The sequence below is a fragment of the Carcharodon carcharias genome, chromosome 10 (genome assembly GCF_017639515.1).
Source record: "Carcharodon carcharias isolate sCarCar2 chromosome 10, sCarCar2.pri, whole genome shotgun sequence".
In the NCBI taxonomy this organism is placed as follows: domain Eukaryota; kingdom Metazoa; phylum Chordata; class Chondrichthyes; order Lamniformes; family Lamnidae; genus Carcharodon; species Carcharodon carcharias.
Window position 1 is genome coordinate 125614713 of NC_054476.1, and position 21077 is coordinate 125635789.

At 43.3% G+C, this 21077-nt stretch overlaps 1 protein-coding gene across 1 annotated transcript in view; it reads right to left on the reverse strand.

Annotated features, from left to right (window-relative positions):
- Window positions 1-21077, reverse strand: part of LOC121283627 (syntaxin-1A-like) — a 239994-nt gene that overhangs the window by 206932 nt on the left and 11985 nt on the right. Inside the window, exon 2 of the mRNA XM_041198404.1 lies at window positions 2987-3064. Coding sequence (XP_041054338.1) covers window positions 2987-3064 — 78 coding nt within the window. The remainder of the gene's footprint in view (window positions 1-2986; window positions 3065-21077) is intronic.

A 21077-nucleotide genomic window follows, 5' to 3' on the forward strand; every position in this document is an offset into this window, starting at 1 on the left:
TCACTCATGAAACCTCATTCCGCCCGTGGATGGGGTTTCGTGCTTTTTCTGAAGCCCGCCCGCCAACCTTAAGGTTGGACAGGCAGGTCCATTAATGGTTTCAATTAGCTTTATAATGGCCTTAATAGGCCTTTTACAGTTTGGCCGGCCGCAGCCAACTTGGCTGCGTGCCCGTCAACCTGAAAATCTAAATGACGTGGGCGATGTCGGGACTCACGCCTGACGTCACCCCGCGTCATTTTACATGTCAATGAGCAGGCCCTGCTCCTGCTCGCCAAACAGAAGATTCTGCCCATTAAAATACAAGGCATTCATATATAAATTGTTCCAAACAAGTGAAAAATTAAAATCTCCAAACAATAAAAATATAGTTTTCTATGAATTAAAGAAGATCAATCCCTGATCTGTTGCACATTGCCTGGAAAATATTGAAGGCTCCGTTGCATTATATGCTGCCCTGGAATCCAGATCGACTATACCTATTCCATTATTGAGGTACTATGAATCTTTCACAATAGATTCAGCAATAGAGAGGCAATGCATTTTTGATGAGTGAATAACATCAATTCAGGATAATTCAATTTTGATACCAGTGGAATTGGAATCTGACATTAAGAAGAGAATGAAAAATGTCTTCTGGAGTCTCGCCAGTGACCAAGCAATAAACTTAATTGGCCAAGGAATATGGCCAAATGGGCCAGTTTTGCTGGACTTAACCACTGTTTCCACTGGAGCAAACATTGCATTTTCTCATTATTAAATGTAAATTGAAGTCAGTTCCTGATAAAATCTTCTTAATAACAGATGTTCTCATTTTCAGGAATGAGAGGAGGCAGGAGTGACAAAAAGCTAAGAGGTTCTCCACCACAGTTAACAACTATTCACAATGGAGCTACTTTACTAACAAGAAAATATTTCTTGTATAAATGGCTGAAAACAAATGGTTACATCTTAATGAGTTTGGATTGGAAATGACCCCAATGGTCAGCAGGTATCTGCATTGATTAGGTTTTTGGGCACCAACAATTCCTCATTAAAGAAAAGTAAATACAAAGGAAACATTTCAATCTTGCTGAAAGGATGGGGAAAATTTTAATTGTTCAGAGTACTTGAACTCTTGGGGTATGAATCACGGAGAGATTTGCCTTGAAGTTCATTTCAATTGAGACAGGCAATCTCAAATCAGCTCAGACCAACCAGAACATTTTCAAAATGTGGTAAGACAGAAAATCAAAGGCAGAATTACCCCAGGCTTGATCTCCTGATCAGGTACACCCAATTAATTGGAGTAAATCGGGCGGACTCAACTGGAAAATTGTGCAGAATCCCAACATATCAGATCTCCATTCACTGTGCATTATATACAACTCCTGTGAGCAGGGAATGCTGGTACTAAACACAGGTAAACAGAGCTCATTTAAATATTAATTTTGGGGCAGGAACACTCTGGTGTTCAGGATTTCTGTTTCAAATGATTTCCATGGGATTCCCACACTGACTGTTTGGGACCAGTGGTCTGCTTCTGAGCTGCATATTTTATGAAACAGTTGCTAGGAATTATCTGTGTGTCCTTTATTTTAAATAAGCAGTAAATAAATTGGTGCTGCAAATTTAAAGTTACTTCACTGTTTCTCCTCACATTTTTGCTTATTTTCCCCCTACCTACCAGAACTTGGATTCTAATGACCCTTTGTTGATTGATGCATTATTTTGCATCCCTTACTGTTACTGCCACCGCTGGTCTTCCCAATAGATCACCATACTTGAGATGTTTGATGGAGGAGAAGCAGTGAAAGAATTCCAGGCATTAAAAATACCTGATGCTCAGTACGCTGTGCTCGACTGCCATTACAGCATCTTCAGACCAAGGTAAACATCACTGACAAATAAATGGTTCGTATAAAGTGTCATATTCCAATGAAAACTAGGCCAGCAGACACAATGGCACCATTAAAAGATGTGAATGCCAGAGTAACCCTCCTCATGCAGCATCACCATCACCTCAACATTCTGCAACAAATGGTCGGGTGCTACCTGCTTTATCATTCAACTGCAGACTGATGCTTGTACCTTGGTTTCCTATTTCTTCATTTTTGCCCTTCTCTTCTTAGTCCTCAATCCTCTCATCCTTCTCAAAGGATACCAACGAGAACCTTTCCGAAGGCGAGAAGAATTTTTTGCCCCCTTCTAACACTTTTAATTATCTGCATCCCTTAAATTTCACCTGCTCACAGCACTTATGCATTCCTTTGCACATAAACAAATCTGTTTGGGAAACTAAACATAATTGTGAAGTTGAACTAGCCTGGAAAATTAGTAGGAAAGAATGCCTCTATACAGAGGTCAGTTAGACTGCAGAATTCTCTGCCATAGACAATTGCTAAAGCAAAGTTCATATTTTTTCTTAAAATATGATAGTCATTTGAAAAGAGGATTGTTAAAGGATATGGGAAGTAAGAAGGAAAGCAAGATTAGGCTGGGTAGATATATAGCAGGGTAGTGGGATTAGGTTTGGTTTGCCCTGACCTACAACCATCAAGGGCCCCTTCCTGTGCCATAAACATCAATGGTTTTATTGGCTTATGCAGGAACTCCTTACCCATGACCACCCCCTAAATTCTGTGTTTGCATCTCAAGTTTATCAAGCTGCTCCTCAAAATGAAATGCAGCAGGTCCTGAGCTGCATTAGCCAAGGATCTCTACAAAGGTGTTATTGTTGCTAACAATATCGATCTGCAACTCACTCTAATTTTTTGATTTCAATAGATCTGAAGGTTTATATGGGACTTCTCCAAAGGACAGCTCCTGGCTGATCATCTCACTGTACTGACATTTAACACCTTGGATTCAAATCCATGGCCATATTGCTACACCCTTGCTTCCTTTCCAGGCATTAGGGATGTACCTACAGCCCCAAATAAATCCCACTGTTACTATGGCCATTTCCAAGTGTTCATCCTTTTGCCTCCTCACATAACAATCTCACCTGCTCAAAGAACTCATCCATGAAGTGGTCCCTGTCCACGTTAACGCTGACTTCATCATCATCATCGCTGTCCTTTGCCTGTGAAAGAGTATAGAATAATAGTTACACACAGCCCAGGTCAGCAGTGTACCCACTGAACAGGACAACACTACCCAAGTAACACCTTAAGATCTGAATATCCCCATCTTACTCTTTCCATAGAATTATTAACAGTGTTTTATTTAATTTCTTTCTGGAGTTTTCCATAAAGACTTGGCTAAGACCCACAGTTTATGTCAACAGAGGTACAGTCAGTAACATAGGGTGCCTTCTGGGAGTGGTGACCTTTCTACAGGTGTCTGGGCTGGCACATTCCTGTATTTGAAGCATGTTTTTCCATAAACTGAGAATAAAAATGTCTGGAAAGATTACGAGTGAGATTGTATTAAGAAATTTAAACACAGGCTGTATTTTCCCTGTTGCAGCCTATAATTCCTCTCAGTTCACCATTTATTAATGTTAAACACAGAGGTTCCTGTAAACCGTAGTTTTAGTCCAAGTTTAGACACTAACAAATGTAATGTCTGACATGAGTCAGCGATTCTACTTCATGTCATTAAATCACAAAGATATTAGAGCTGTAGGACAATAACTTTAGATTATTATGACCGTTTTGTTAATTACTGAGAAAGAATGCAGTTAGAGTGACCATGTTACTTGCTATTACAAATAAAATACAACAGTGGGGTTACAAAGATGAGTGCAGAGTCTTTCTTTTCAGCTTCAGACACTTGCTTAGCTGTCTAGTTCTTGGTGCAGTCATTCAATTTTGAGAACTGGTTTGTTGATTGATGTCACATTAATAGGCATGGGAGCTAGATATTGATGGAATGTTTTGAGGTCTCAGCAACAATGCTTTATGCATAGCTCTAAAGATGTAAAGCCCTCACCAGGACTGCAGCTGCCACAATTGATAGTCAAATTAGGATACTGAATAGGAGTTACTGACTCAGACAGAGTGACGGGACCTCAATTACCAGTAAATGTACAGTCACCAGCACATTAGATATATGGGCTCTGAATACCCGTAATCTTGATCCGCCTCTGTGACTGCAATACAGCAGGAATCACACCCCGTTAGTAGGAGAGTCTGGAATTTTCAAGGTCAGATGATTTACACAAGATTGATGGGCGTCCACATCAGTATCTTGGAACACCCACTTTGGGAAGAGAAAGCAAAATATACTTTTGAAGGCCTTGTGTAAGCAAGCAGAAGGAGGCTAACGTTGCTAGAAATCTTAAAATCAACACTCTTTATAAAGCTAATTTTAAGGCTGCAGCTGTTGTTTCACAACTGTATGCTGCCCCTCTATTCCAGGGGCTTGTACACCAGCTGTTTTTACTGGGGCTCTGTACACCAGCTCCCTTTGCTGGGGCTCTGTACACCAACTTCCTTAGCTGGGGCTCTGCACACCAGTTCCCTTTGCTGGGGCTCTATACACCAGCTCCCTTTGCTGGGGCTCTGTACACCAGCTTCCTTAGCTGGGGCTCTGCACACCAGCTCCCTTTGCTGGGGCTCTGCACACCAGCTCCCTTTGCTGGGGCTCTATACACCAGCTCCCTTTACTGGGGCTCTGTACACCAGCTCCCTTTGCTGGGGCTCTGTACACCAGCTTCCTTAGCTGGGGCTCTGCACACCAGTTCCCTTTGCTGGGGCTCTGCACACCAGCTCCCTTTACTGGGGCTCTGTACACCAGCTCCCTTTGCTGGGGCTCTGTACACCAGCTCCCTTTGCTGGGGCTCTGTACACCAGCTCCCTTTACTGGGGCTCTATACACCAGCTCCCTTTGCTGGGGCTCTATACACCAGCTCCCTTTGCTGGGGCTCTGTACACCAGCTTCCTTAGCTGGGGCTCTGCACACCAGCTCCCTTTGCTGGGGCTCTGTACACCAGCTCCCTTTGCTGGGGCTCTGTACACCAGCTCTCTGCTCTGCCCTGAGGCTCTATACACCAACTGTCTGTTGCTCTCTAGGGCACTGTGCACTCTCTGCCTGCCATGGGGAACTGGTCACTAGCTCTCCACACTGCCCTGGGACACTGGGCCACTTGACACAACTGTGTCCAGTCCAGCTTGCAGCCCATGGCATCGCATTTTACAACATTTATGCATTGAAACTTGCAACCAACCAGCAAGTTGCACCTAATTTTACAAAGTCCGCAATCATATCCTGAATCATAGTCCTGAGCTTTTATTGTCAGCGCTTGAAATTTCTGCTTTGAGAACAGATTTAGGTAGATTGTTTGTAGAAAGCGGTCTTCATCCTCATTCCAGGATCCTGCTCTGTGTCCATGTTCCTTCCTCATTCTTCCATACTTTAGTTGCATGCAGATTGCGGACTGGGCTCAGCAGAGCTGAAATGAGGTCATGTATTGATGTCGGAATCACTGCAAAAGCTATCTGAAACCATGAAACTAGTCGATGACAGGAACCTTAGGAATGTAAAGATAATGTTGCTCTCCCGAAGCTGTGAAGCTTCCAGTCAGGGTGATGAATTTATGGCTGCAGACCTCGGTCTCGCTGAGTTATACTATCCGCAATAAGCTGCAAAAGGAGCAGAAATAGCACACTCTACTAAGGTTAGAGGTTAATTGCATCATCCATTAAATTGTTATCAGTCACTCTGATATAGGACAGGCTGCTAATTAATCTGAAGCAGGGGCAAGTTGGCTAGCGTGAGAAGCTTGCATTTGGGGGCACAGGATCAATCGGAGTGTAGATATTCAAAGGCTGGTGTGATAGAGAACATGGCAGACAGTCTAATAACAGTGTTCACAGCTCACATGATGGCTGCTGTTGACCTCTACCTCCCTCAAACAGCCATTGTTAAAGTCAATGCTGCAAACTGACATAGCCCAGAATTAGGCACTTCACCAGCCCACTGAAATGAACCACCAACACACACGCAGAGTCACTAACTGAAATCAACCACCGAGATTGACAGGCAAACTGAAATTAACTTGAAACACAGCTGCAAGACTGCTATTAAACAATGATCGTCACTAAATGAAATCAATCACCAATGCGTATATAGGGTGGAATTGTATGCCCTCCCCTGTGGCAAGTTTGGTGGCGGGGGGGCATTTAATCAGGCAGGAAGGTAGCGTGTGGGGACCCCGCCACCTTCCCGCCTCCACCCCAATTAAGTTTGTGATGGGAAGGCAATTAATGCCTACTTAAAGGCATCAATCCGTTGCAGCTGGCATTAAGCCATCTACAGGTGAGGAGGTCTCCCCATGTGGCAAGCCAAGCTGTATGGATTGCTTACATCAGAAAGGAGGGGGAGGGCCACTAAGAGCCCACCTCCTGCCCTTGCTGTCGACGCACCTCACACCCCCCATCCCACCATCACTCACCTCTGGCCTGGGATCCAGCAATGACACTAGGCCTAGGTTGGGTGTCGTATCAGCAGCAACTACCATCTCCCCGATGGTGCTGCCCATTCAGTAGAGCTGCCAGTTATTGATTGGCTGGCAGCTCTCAACAGGCAGGACTTCAGCCCCGTGGGGTCCTTGATCTTTCCTGTAAAGAGGCGATGCAGAGCTTTTCCTGGCTCTCAGCTGGCGACTGAGACCCCCAACACCCCCACAATATTCTGGCCCCACATTTACCAACTTAAATCAGCCACCAAAATCTAGTTATTGGCCAAAGAAAATCATCTATACACAAAGAATCAGCCATACACACAAGCGGCTTGATAATAATGAAGGCTGATCTGAGATGGTGGCTGGGGAGAAGGATGATGAAGAGAGTGATTTGCAGACAATCATGGAACTGTTTGATTGCATCTGTTTGCATCACTGAGTTTCATGTCGCCAATGTGTGTGGGCAGGAGTGCTGCACACCCACATGACACAATTTACTTGGACTATTTAAAGGACCAAAGAAGAACTTTGGAAGAGTTGGGAATATTTTAGGGGAGACGGCAAGATGGAGTCAGGAAGTCAAAGATATTACCCTGCTTCAATGGGGTGGAACTTGATGGACTGCTAAGTGCAGTAAGGAGGCCCTTCCTGTTTTCCAGCAACGCAACAAAGAAACCTGCTACTGTGACCATGAAGGTGTGTTTGGAGGAAGTTGAGAAGGTCAACAGAAAGACTAAAGTACCACTAAAGTGGTACATCATCTTGCATCCAGTGCAAGAAGCAATTTAATGGCTTAATCAAGTCAAGAAAGGTGAACATAGTTACAGATTCACTACATCCTTAAGAAGTCCTTCCCACCTACCTGTCATTAACTTACTCTATCAAATTATTCTTCATAGTCACTTAAGCTTCAGCAGCACTCATCAGACTCTTACGATACAATTCCTCACCGCTCCCTTTCTCCATCCACCATTGCCACTAACTCCAAACCTCATGTAATGCGATTTCACATCATTCAGCTCACCCGAATCTCAGTGCACTTCCTCAAACACATACTGGTGGTACCTGTGATGCACGTAATGACTAGTTACCCTCACCAGATGCATGCATGCCTTAAAGGTATTCATATGTCTCTTATGCCCCTTGCTCTAAACAGAGTCCAAAATGCAAAGTTGGTCCAACATAGATCAGACAGTTGACATCTGCAGCGGATGAAGCTATGAAAATATGTGGTACATCATCTTCTCTGACCGGAGATGCCAAGAGTTGGAAATCTGCTAAATTTCAATATTTTTATATTCCCATGAATAAATCATGTCCACCTCTCTTGTCTCTTTAGGCCAATCACTTGATGCACAGCATCCATGCCTCTTGTAGACAACTTTTTCTCAGAACATCTGATTGCTTCTCAGAGTGAACCCCCGCAGGCCACCATGCTTACTAGGCACCAGTGCACTTTGCTGGGTCCTGTTAGAGAGTTAGGTGGGATCTCACCTGGTGACTCACAGTAAACAAGTGAGCATAAGCAGACAGCAGTGGCATGGAAAGCTGGGGAGGGTCTACATCAGAGAGAGTGCAGCTCTCCCTCAGCTCTGCTTAGCTAGAGAGAGATGTTTAAACCTGGGACCATCAATGAAAAGGAGAATGATGCAGGGGCAGCAAATGTTTGCAGTACTGGCAAGCACACTTCCCACAGAGGGTGGAGACGTCCAGCACAAGCGTTTGTAGATTGATGTCGCAGACCATTGAAACAATGTCTTCCATGGGTCGAGTGACCTTCGTTTGTGGAACGTCAATCAGCACAATCAGTTCCTGCAGGCTCCGTCCACAGTCCTGAAAACCGATGATGCCAATATTTCTGCCACCTTAAGCAGGATGACCTATCTTAGCTGTGATCTTATGGGCATCACAGGCCTGCTCGCAGCTTCTCTGCCACAGATGGGTTGTAATGATTTGCTACTGGCCAAGGAGGGAATCATGGAAAAAGGGGATATGGAATTGAGAACTCCACTGAAACCATTCCCATGTTGTCCCACCATCTCCTCCTTCAATCTGTAACTAACAAACTGTTTCGGCTACAGATAGCTATGGTCTAGGTGGACCATAGCAGACCCCTTACAAACTACAACATCCAGAGGTCGCTGTCTGTAAGCATATCAGAAACCAGAGTCGGGATCAGAGCAGCTTAATTCTATCTCTGCTGACGCCACAGGCAATGTGCTACACAGGGGCAGTAGGGAAAGGAAAAGCTTTGTCATTCACCAAGGGTATTTATGAAAGTGTTATGTTATTAGGAAGGCAGAGGCATAATCACTGGATTAATAATCCAGAGACCCAGGGTAATGATCTGGGGACCTGAGTTTAAATTCCACCACGGCAGATGAATTCAATAAAAATCTGGAATTAAAAGTCTAATGAAGACCATGAAACCATTGTCAATTGTTGTAAAAACCCATCTGATTCACTAATGTCCCTTAGGGAAGGAAATCTGCTGTCCTTACCTAGCCTGGCCTACACATGACTCCAGGCCCACAGCAATGCCCTCTGAAGTGGCCTGGCAAGCCACTCAGCTGCATCAAACTGCTAAAAGCAAGTCAGTAAGGAATGAAACGGGACAGACGCCTGGCATCAACCTAGACACCAGAAATTACAACAGCAAACTCAGCCCTGTCGACACTGCAAAGTCCTCCTTACGAACATCACGGGGCTGGTGCCAAAATTGGGAAAGCTGTCTCACAGACTAGTCAGGAGACAGCCCGATATAGTCATACTCATGGAATCATACCTTACGGGTAACGTCCAGGACACCACCATCACCATCCTTGGGTATGTCCTGTCCCACCAACAGCACAAACCCAGCAGAGATGGCGGCACAGTGGTATACAGTTAGGAGGGAGTTTCCCTGGGAGTCCTCAACATCAATTCTTGATCCATGAAGTCTTATGGCATCAGGTCAAACATGGGCAAGGAAACCTCCTGCTAATTACCATGTACCACACCTCCTCAGCTGATGAATCAGTGCTCCTCCATGTTGAACACCACTTGGAAGAAGCACTGAGCGCACACAATGTACTCTGGGTGGGGGAATTCAATGTCCATCACTAAAAGTGGCTTGGTAGCACCACTACAGACTGAGCTGACCGAGTCCTAAAGGACATAGCTGCGAGACTGGGTCCGCACAAGTGATGAGGGAACCATCAAGAGGGAAAAACATACTTGACCTCATCCTCACCAACCTGCCTGCTGAAGATGCATCTGTCCATGACAGTGTCGGTAGGAGTGACCACCACACAGTCCTTTTGGAGACAGGGTCCCGACTTCACATTGAGGATACCCTTCATCGTGTTGTGTGGCACTATCACTATGCTAATTGGGATAGATTTTGAAGAGATCCAGCAACTCAAGACAGGGCATCCATGAGGCACTGTGGGCCATCAGCAGCAGCAGAATTGTACTCAACCACAATTTGTAATCTCATAGCTCTGCATAACCTGAATCTTCCATTAACACCAAGGCAGGGGATCAACCCTAGTTCAATTAAGAGTGCAGCGGGGCATGGCAAGAACAGCATTAGACATACCTAAAAATGAGGTGTACAACACAGGACCACTTGGGTGTCAAACAGCATAAGCAGCAAGTGATTGACAGAGCAGTGCAATTCCACAACCAACAGATCAGGCCTAAGCACTGCAGTCCTGTCACATCCAGTTGTGAATTGTAGTGGATAATTAAACAACTCACTAGAGGAGAAGGCTCCATAAATATCCTCACCCTCAATGATGGGGGAGCCCAGAACACCAGTGCAAAAGACAAGGCTAAAGTATTTGTTACAATCTTCAGCCAGAAGTGCCAATTGGGACGATCCATCTCGCTCTCCACCGAAGTCCCCAGCATCACAGATGCCAGTCTTCAGCCAATTCGATTCAGTCCACGTGATATCAAGAAATGGCTGAAGGCACTGGATACTGCAAATGCTAAGGACCCTGACAATATTCTGGCAATAGTACAGAAGACTTGTGCTCCAGAGTTTGCCACACTCCTAGCCAAGCTGTTCCAGTACAGCTATAATACTGGCATCTATCCAATGTGGTAAAGAATTCCACAGGTTCACTACCCTCAGAGAAGAAATCCCTCCCCATCTCTGTCTTAAATGGGTGACCCCTTACTCTGAAATTATGCCCTCTGGCCCGAGACTCTCCCACAAGGGGAAACACTACCATCCAGAAGGACAAGAGCAGCAGATAGAAGGAACACCACCACCTGGAAGTTCCCCTTCAAGTTACTCATCCTCCTGACTTGGAAATATATCGCCATTCCTTCACTGTCGCTGGGTCAAAATCCTGGAACTCCCTTCCTAACAGCACTGTGAGTGTACCTACACCACATGAACTGCAGCGGTTCAAGAAGGCAGCTCACCACCACATTCTCAAGGGCAATTAGGGATGGGCAATAAATGTTGGCCCAACCAGCGAAGCCCACATCCCATGAATGAATAAAAAAAAACTCTCAGCATCTACCCTGTCAAACCCCCTAAGAATCTTATATCTTTCAATAAGGTCGCCTCTCATTCTTCTAAACTCCAATGAGTACAGGCCCAACCTACTCAACCTCTCCTCATAAGAAAATCCCTCCATTCCTGGGATCAACCTAGTGAACCTTCTCTGGACTGCTTCCAATGCCAGTATATCTTTCCTTAGATAAGGGGACCAAAACTGTTCACAGTTTTCTATACATAGTCTAATTGGTCCCTTGTATAGTTTTAGCAAGATTTCCCTATTTTTATACCCCATTCCCTTTGAAATTAAGGCCAACATTCCATTTGCTTTCTCTATTACCTGCTGAACTTGTATGCTAGCATTTTGTGATTCATGCACAAGGACCCGCAAATCCCTCTGTGCTGCAGCTTTCTGCATTCTTCCTCAATTGAAATAATATTCAGCTCGTCGATTCTTCCTGCCAAAGCATAACCTCACATTTTCCCATATTATATTCCATCTGCCCACTCACTTAATTTGTCTATATCCCTCTGCAGGCTCTTTGTATCATCCTCACCACTTGCCTTCTCACCTATTTTTGTGTCATCTGCAAACTTGGTGATAGTACATTCACTTCCCTCATCTAAGTCATTAACATATATTGTAAATATTTGTGGCCCCATCACTGATCCCTGTGGCACTCCACTTGATACAGGTTGCCATCTTGAAAATGCCCCCCTTATCCCAACTCTCTCTCTGTCTTCTATTGATTAGCCAATCCTCTATCCATGCTAATATACTACCCCCAACACCATGGGCTGTTATCTTATTAAATAGCCAGATGTGTGGTACCTTACCGAATGCCTTTTGGAAATCCAAATATATTATGTTTACTGGTTCCCCTTTATGTTGCTCATTACCTCCTCAAAGAATTCTGATAAATTTGTCAGGCATGATTTCCCCTTCATTAAGCCATGCTGACTCTGTTTGATTATATTATGCATTTCTAAATGCTCTGCAATTACATCCTTCATAATAGACTCTAACATTTTCCCAATGATAGATTTAACCAACTGGCCTACAGTTACTTGTTTTTTGAGCCCCTCCCTTTTTGAATAAGGGCATTATATTGGCAGTTTTCCAACCTTCCGGGACTTTCTGAGAATCTAAGGATGCTTGGAAGATTACTACCAATGTATCCATTACTTGTGTAGCTACTTCCTTTAATACCCTAGGAAGCAATCCATCATGTCCAGGGGACTTATTGGTCTTTAGCCCCATTAGTTTCCCTATAACTTTTTATCTGGTGATAGTTATTGTATTTATTTCCTCCCCCCTTTTTGCCCCTTGATTATTTAGTATTTTTGGAATGCTATTAGTGTTTTCTACCGTGAAGACTGATGCAAAGTATTTATTCAACTCCTCTGCCCTTTCCTGGTTCCCCATTATTATTTCCCTTGCCTCGTTCTCTAAGGGGCCTATGTTCATTTTGGCCTCTCTCTTTCTTTTTATATATTTAAAGAAGCTCTTACTGTCTGTTTTTATATTACTTGCTAGCTTACCCTCAAAGTATATTTTCTCCCTCTACTTTTTTGGTCATCTTTTGTTGGTTTTTAAAACTTTCCTAATCCTCTGGCTCACCACTAATCTTTGCCAAATTGTATGTTTTTTCTTTCAATTTGATACCATCCTTAACTTCCTTGGTTAACCATGGTTGATTTATCCCCTTCCTAGAATCCTTCTTCCTCACTGGGATATATCTTGTTGTGAGTCATGAACTAGTTTCTTAAGCATCTGCCATTGTTCATGAACCATCTTTTCTGCTAAACTCCTTTCCCAGCCCACTCCAGCCAACTCTGCACTCATTCCTTTGTAATTACTCTTATTTCAATTTAGTACAGTTGTTTCCGACCAAAGTTTCTCACTCTCAAACTGAATGCTAAATTCAACCATGTTAAGGTCACTGTTTTCTAGGTGTTCACCACCTAATAGATGGTGTTAATTTTAAATCACTGTCAATAAAACCCCATAAAGTAACCTCACTTAAATATTATAATTACAGACCCAGCACCCCAGAGCTGGTAATCAGATTCCTAGATACCCACTGCAGTTAATATGGACAAAGTTCACGTTTGTGAAGAGTTGGGCTCGGGTTGGGAGCTCTCTAGTTTGCATACCTGAACTACTCACTGCTGAAATCTACCTCACCTAAGGTATAGTGCAGCTGCTTAATTGTCCCAATTATTTTGACCAACTCAGCAAGCCCTGCAAGCACTGGCAGGGGCAGTTCAACCCACCAAGATCAAGTTGGCCTATTGGACTTGATTCCATCCTGAAGGGACTGAGCTAGAAAATTGTCACCTCAGTGTACCTCTCAGCCCTTGTAGCTACCCCAATGCTGCAAACTTAATGTTGACACATTGGGTTAGATTAATTGAAGGCTGTTCCCAACTGCAGTGTGTATTCTGAGCCTTGGCCTGCTTTAATTCAGGTCACATCAATGAACCTTTCATTTCTGTCACGACAGAGACTACACACACAAAATTGTTTTCATCAACAAATCTCCATCAAAAACCTGAACTGAAACACCACTCACCACGATAACTTTGACTTTTCTCCTGGAGCTTCTTGTAAAAAAAAGTTCAAGGAATTTTTTCATAACTTGCACAGTCATGCAGTCGACAGGTGGCGGATGAAGTTCAATGCAGAGAAATGTGAAGTGATTAATTTTGGTTGGAAGAACATGGAGAGGCAATATAAGATAAAGGGTACAACTCTAAAGGGGCAGAGGGACTTGGTTGTAGTATGCATAAGTCATTGAAGGTGTCAGGACAGGTTGAAAGAGCAGTGTAATAAAGCATTAAGTATCCTAGGCTTTATTAGCTAGACAATCAAACATTTATTTATTTATTCAATTCCTTCAGCTTGAAGGTCTTTATTCTTTCATGGGATGAAGGCTTCACTGGCAAGGCCAGCATTTGTTGCCCATCCCTAATTGCTAGGCCAGTTAAGAGTCAACCACATTGTTGTGGGCCTGGAGTCACAAGTAGGCCAGACTGGGTAAGGATGGCAGATTTCCTTCCCTAAAGGGAATTAATGAGCCAGTTGGGTTCTTTTTTTACAACAAAGATAGTTTCATGGTCTTTTAATTTTAATCTTTCAATTCCAGAATTATTAATTGGATTTAAATCCCATCAGCTGCCAAGGTGGGATTTGAACCTACATCTAGCAGAGCATTAGCCTGGGCCTCTGGATTACTTGGCCAGTGACATTACCACTACACCATTATTTCCCCTGCCTGACACTTAAGGTTGGCTCCAGCATCTGATTAGTTAGACTCTGCTGGGCCAGGTTTCACAGTTAGGAAAGAAGGTGGCAAAGAGAATTGTTCCAGTAATCTGCTGCTTCCAGAAATCTATACCCATGAAGGCTCCATCCCACCCATCTCAGTTTCTGCAAGAATAATCAGCTTAATAGTCTCTGATCTCCAGAAGGAACTTTATAAAAACTGCAGAATATTAATTTATTCACTGAGATCTCTCTTGTTTTGCATTATAAAAACCTCTGCAATATACATTTTGAAGTGAATTTCTAACTGGGTCAATGCCTTGTTTCTTTTTAATGGATTCCCAGTAATTCCCTGTACTGTAGCTTGATGTGGAAAAAAATCATAATTTAATTATCAAATGTGAACTGTGAGGAGGATAGAACTTTAAAAGTACGTGGACAAGTTGGTGGGTTGGGTCGACAGGTGGCAGATGAAGTTCAATGCAGAGAAATGTGAAGTCATTAAGTGGTTGGAAGAACATGGAGAGACAATATAAGATGAGGTACAACTCTAAAGGGGTAGAGGGACCTGGGTGTAGTATGCATAAGTAATTGAAGGTGGCAGGACAGGTTGAAAGAGCAGTTAATAAAGCATTATGTATCCTAGGCTTTATTAATAGGGCAGGAGTGCAAGAGCAAGGAGGTTATGTTGAACTTGTTTAAGGCACTAGTTTGACCTCAGCTGGAGTACTGCATTCAGTTCTGGACCTCACGCTTTTGAAGAGATGTGGACGCATTGGAGACAGTGCAGAAAAGATTCAAGAGAATGGTTTCAAGGATGAGGAACATCAGTTATGAAGATAGAGTGGAGAAGTTGGAGCTGTTTTCCTTGGAGAAGAGAAGACTAAGAGGAGATTTGATAGAGGTGTTCCAAATCATGAGGGTCTGGACAGAGTCGATAGGGAGAAACTGTTCCCATTCATGAAAGGATTGGGAATGAGAGGGAACAAATTTAAAATAATTGGCAAAAGAAGCAAAAACGATAGGAGAAAAAGATTTTTCACGCAGTGAGTATTAAAGTCTGGAATACAATGCCTGATTGTGTGTTGGAGGTAAGTTCAACTGAAGCATTCAAAATGGAACTAGACCGTCATCTGATAAGAAAGAACGTGCAGAGTTACAGGGAAATGATGGGAGAATGGCACTAAATGAATTTCTCATTTGGAGAGCCAGTGCAAACATGATGGACTGAATGGCTTCCTTTTGCACGATAACAATTCTGTGATGGAATTGCAAGGAGGGGATGGTGCAGTGCTGGCTGATGCTGAATAAGTCCTCCTGTATGGGATGGAATCCATATCCCTGGCTAGTCACTACAAAAGGTGTTTTGGGACTTGCTTAACATATATTACAAATGATAAATATTATTCCCTGGATTATTCGATAGAGGGGAGCAGCAGGAGGAGGCCATTCAGCCCCTTGAGTTCATCCCAATATTCAATTAGATTATTGTTGATCTGTACTCATACTCTATTTACCTGCCCATAACCCATACCCCTTACTATTCTTCCGTAATAAAACAGTTAATCTTAGTCTTGAAAATTTCAATTGATCCAGTGGTCATGCTCTAATGTTTTAAGATTACACCCCCTTATTCTGAAGTAATGTGGCAGACGTCCCCCCCATGGTACAGATATGGAATAAGGAAAGCTATCAGGCAGTGTGCGAGTCTTTGAACCCTGAGAGTTTTGTTTAATTTTGAAGGATGCCTTATGCTCTTCCTTTCTTTCAGCTCAATATCAAAGGGAAAAGACAAACCTTGTTTATCAGGAATGTTGCAGGAAGTTTATGGAGGGTGGGAAGGCAGTATGCAGAACATTAGAGTAGGCAGCTATTATAATTGAAGTAGCAGAGGTTCCGAGGCATAGGCAGATGGAAGTAAATGGTCTTGGTTAAGGATGCCAAGATTACAGAGAGTCTGTTACACAACATAGAGTCATAGAGTCACAGAGGTCTACAGCACAGAAAAAGGCCCTTCTGCCCATCGAGCCTGCGCCAGTCAAACAAGTACCTAACTATCCTAATCCCATTTTCCAGCACTAGGCCTTGTATGCCATGGCATCGCAAGTGCACATCCAAATACTTCTTAAGTGTTATGAGCGTTTCCGCCTCTACCGCCCTTTCAGGCAGTGAGTTCCAGATTCCTACCACCCTCTGGGTGAAAAAATTCTTCCTCACATCCCCTCTAAACCTTCTGCCCCTTACCTTAAATCTATGCCCTCTGGTTATTGATCCCTCCACCAAGGAGAGAAGTTCCTTCCTGTCTATCCTATCTATGCCCCTCATAATTTTATACACCACATTCATGTCCCCCCTCAATCTCCTCTGTTCCAGGGAAAATAACCCAGTTATCCAATCTCTCCTCTTAAATAAAACTCTCCAGCCCAGGCAACATGCTGGTAAATCTCCTCTGCACTCTCTCTAGCGCAATCACATCCTTCCTATAATGCGGATTCCAGAACTGCACACATAGCAGTACAACAGGGTGGAATTGATGGAAAGGGTAAATGGTGGGAAGGGAGGATGTTTTGGTGAAGACAATCACTTCAATCTTCCCAATGTTGAGCTAGAAGTTGTTATGACTCATCCAAGACTGGATATTGGACAGACACTGAGGCAGTCAATAGCATGAGGTAAGTATTTGAGACCCTGAGCTGGGTATAATCGCATACATCTAAGCACTGACTCCCACCCCCACCTCCCCATCCAAGACTGTGAAGTTGCCAATGCAGAGAAGGAAAAGGAGGTGGTCAAGAGTGGATCATGGAAGCAATGATGTTGGGGGAAGGAGTGATGTGCTGTTTGCATCCAGGTAGGTTGGAATGGAACCATGCACGAGGAAATCCCAGGGATCTGGTCAACAGAGTAAAGATGTCTGAAATATCTTGTTCAAAATTGGTCCCATACATCTTAATTATTCAGCCCTGGCTGCTATTCTCCAACAAGAACTCCCCCTCATGACAGCAATACAGAACTTTCTTATTTTGTATAATTCAGAGACAGCAAGAATTTTCTCTAATTACTATGCCTAATACGTTTAGAAGATATGTATAATGAATGTAATTTTGCTCACAGAAACATGACTGCATTGATGGAAAGTGCCATGTGCAGGTCTGAATAACAATACAGAGAATAATAGGCACACAAGGAGCATAATGGCATAATGTAGGTATGTGCAGGAATAAAAGATTACCGGCTGAGTAATAACAGATGATTTTTTTAACAACGGGGCTTGGTCCTAACATCCAATCACCTAACATCCAATTGTCAGCTACAGTGTGCTGTTCACAAGAAACATTTCTGTGGCAGATACTAATTTGCAAGAAAATCAAGAGAGGATCAATAATGAGCAGGTGATGACCATGGCTGTAGGCTCCATTGCTGGTGGCGTTGGGGGGGGGGAAGGGGGAGGGACCATCGCACATTAGATAACAATGATTAGGAGCAGTCTGAAGATATGAGAGTAAGAGGGGCAAGTGAGGAACCAGGGGCAGAAAGGGACTGTCGTAAAGAGCAGGAGAAGCACTGACAACACACGGATTGCAGGCAATGGCGGAGTGGGGTGCGGTTTAGAAATTGAGAAAAGAGAGAGAGGCGGAAAGGAGAGAGCATGAGAGCAAACAAAGAAGATTCAGAGAGTAGAAACCTGGGCAGGTGGGTGGAAGTTATATCGTTCACAAGTTCAGAGTTGCTTTTTGTTTTATTTTTTCAGACTACACAAACACAGGCAATAGCTCCCCAAGAAAGGGACAAAGATGTGTGGAGCACTTGGGCCTTTCTCCCAGCGCCAATAAACAAAGATGGAAACAGCTTCTCAGGTGGAGCTTTGGGACATTGTGAGTTTTATGTTTTCATAATAGACCAAACATTTGATACCTTGTCTGTAAGGATAACCTGGAACTCAGACTCATATTACCACTGCCTGGATCCCTCTAATATACATGCAGCTGTGTGGCCTTGCAAACATCAGTGTTAAAGGCTGAACGCAACAGTTACTCCTAGCTCAATTTCTGACTCCAGAATCCTCTCCACCACAGAATGTCAAAATTCTAGCTCTAACATGGCTGGCCTCTGCAGCGCCTTAATTCATTTGTCACTTAAACATTCAAATCATCCTTTTGTCACCTCCATATTCAATGGGGGTAATTTTAAGCGTCCAGGGCAGGAGGGAAAGGGGAAGGTTAAAAATTGGAAACCCAACCTTAATCTGCCTCCAATGTGCCTGCATCTGGTTTTCCCCGAGGTGGGTTGGGATGTAGGCAACTAACCTGCTCTCCAGAGGTGGGTCCATCATTAAATTATTTTAATGAGGTTGTGACACTCAAATTTAACTAGAGGCTTACTTTAAGTGTTTCCGAATTGTGAAACCTGGCAGCAGAAGGAAGGCGAGAAGATCTAGATCCATCACATAAGTGCCTTGGCAGCACTGCTTGTGGGCCAGGGAAAGCAGGAGTACTCACCTCACCCATGGCCTCTCACACTCACCTGCTTACCTCCTTGCAATTAGATTACTGTCCCCACCACCTAATCTAACCATTCCCCCCTCCCAATGGCCTCTCCATCCAAAATTAATGTCTTTTCCATGTCTCAGATCTACTCTTGACTTGCCTGATCTAAATCATGATAACCTCCACTTGCCTACTGTCCTTTCTGGCCCCTTGATCTAATCATGGATCTCCCTCCCTCCCTCCTCCACATGGCTTGATGCTGCAGACCTTCCTGTCCAGCAGCCATCCCAACTCTAAATCTAGCTGAAACAAAAACAAAAAATGTCGGAAAAACTCAGCAGGTCTAACAGCATCTGCGAAGAGAAAAAAAACCAGTTAACGTTTCGAGTCCTTATGACTCTTTTTTTTTCTCTCCACAGCTGCTGTTAGACCGGCTGAGCTTTTCCAACATTTTCTGTTTTTGTTTCAGATTTCCAGTATCCACAGTCTTTTGCTTTTATCTAAATCTATCTGGCTGTTGACTGGGAAACCAAACCAAAAAAATTAAACCAGCAAGTATTAGATTGGCAGGACCTCCAACGTCCCAGCTGCTAAAGCTCTTCCACTCCCCATCCTAGTAAATATCAGGCCCAATTACTTCAAAACCTTCCTGACCGGCCTGTCACCTCCGTCCTCTATAATCTTCAGGTCATCCAAAGCTCTGTTGTCCACATCCTATCCCACACTAAATCCCAATCTGCCATCATCCTTTTTGCCACTAACCTACATGGACTCTCTGTGCCCAAACGCCTCAAATGTAAAATTCTCATCTTTGTGTTTAATTACTTCCATGGCTTCAGTCAAACCCCATCTCTGTAACCTCTTCCAGCCTTATCTCACTCTCCCCCCATCAACCATTCGTACAACTCCAGCCACTGCCATTCCCCCACCATTCACCAACCTAGGTCCTATTCCTCTGGAATTACTCGCAGGGTACTAAAAATCATTTTTTGACTGAGACTTTGATCGCCCTCCTAATATTTGGCCAAGTGTTCATTTTTCCTCATGCCTCTAAAGTGCCTCAGGACATTTTTCTAAGTTAAAGGTGCCCTAAATAAAAGTAAAACAAAAATTGAGCAATGTGAGGCTTTCAAAGAGGAGTTGCTGTAATTCAGGTATAGATTGCACATAATCCCCTGAGAGGGAAAGGAAGGGCAGCCTCTAGAGCTTCCTGGATGACTGCTGATATAGAGGATGCAGTGAAACAGGAATAGAGGCCTTATGATAAATAGTAAGGTTTATAATTCAGTGGAGAGCCAAGCTGAATTCAAAATGTATGGGGTGGAGGAGAGAAAAAGGAACTAACATGGGCAAAAAGGATGCATGAGAATAGATTAATAGGCAACATAAAAGTGTTTTTATAAACATAATAATAAAAGGGTAATCAAAGGAAGGATGGGACTGATTCAGGACTGAAACCAGGATCTTCTGGTGGAAGCAGAGGCCATGTTTGAAGTAATAGATGAGTACATTGCACCTGTCTTCACAAAAGAGGATGCTGCCAATGTCACAGTAAAATGAGGCAGCAGAGAACCTGAATATGATAAAAATAAAGAGGTACTTAAAAGGATGGCAGCATTTGAAGCAGCAAAGTCACTCAGTCTGGATGGGATGCATCCTAAATTGTTCAGGGAAGAGTGGAAATTGCACAGACTCTCACCCAAATCTTCCAATTATCCTTAAATATGGGAGTGTTCTACGAAGACTGGAGGATTGCAAAAAGTTATACACCTGTTTATAAAAGGGAAGAGGGATAAACCTGGCAACTACAAGCTAGTCAGCTTTATGTCGATGGTGGGAAAAATTTTAGAGCCAATAATGCTGGACAAATTAATTGCCACTTGGAAATAAATGGGTTAATAAATCAAAGATACGGATTAATAAATGAAAGCCTGCATAGATTGTTCATGGCAAATTATGTTTGACAAACATGGTTGAGCTCTTTGATGAAACAACGGAGAGGGTTGTTGAGGTAAGTGTGGTTGAGTTTGTGTGTATGGAATTTCAAAAGGAGTTTGATAAAGTACCACATTATAAACTTGGCAGCAAAATTCAACAAAAAGCAGACAGTAGCAGTGAGCGGTTGTATTTTTCAAACTGTAAGGAGGTATACAATGAAGTTCCCCAGGGTTAGTTTTGGGAACATTGCTGTTTTTTACGTATATTAATGACCTAGACTTGGACAGACAGAACATAATTCCAAAGTTTGCAGATGACACAAAACTTGACAATGTACTGAACTGTGTGGCAAACAGTAACAGGTTTCAGAAGGTCATAAACAGATCAGTGAAATAGGCACACGCATAGCACAAGAAATTTAACACAGTGAAGTGTGAAGTGGGTGATTTTGGAAGGAAGAATGAGGAGAAGCAATATAAACTAAATGGTATGATTTTAAAG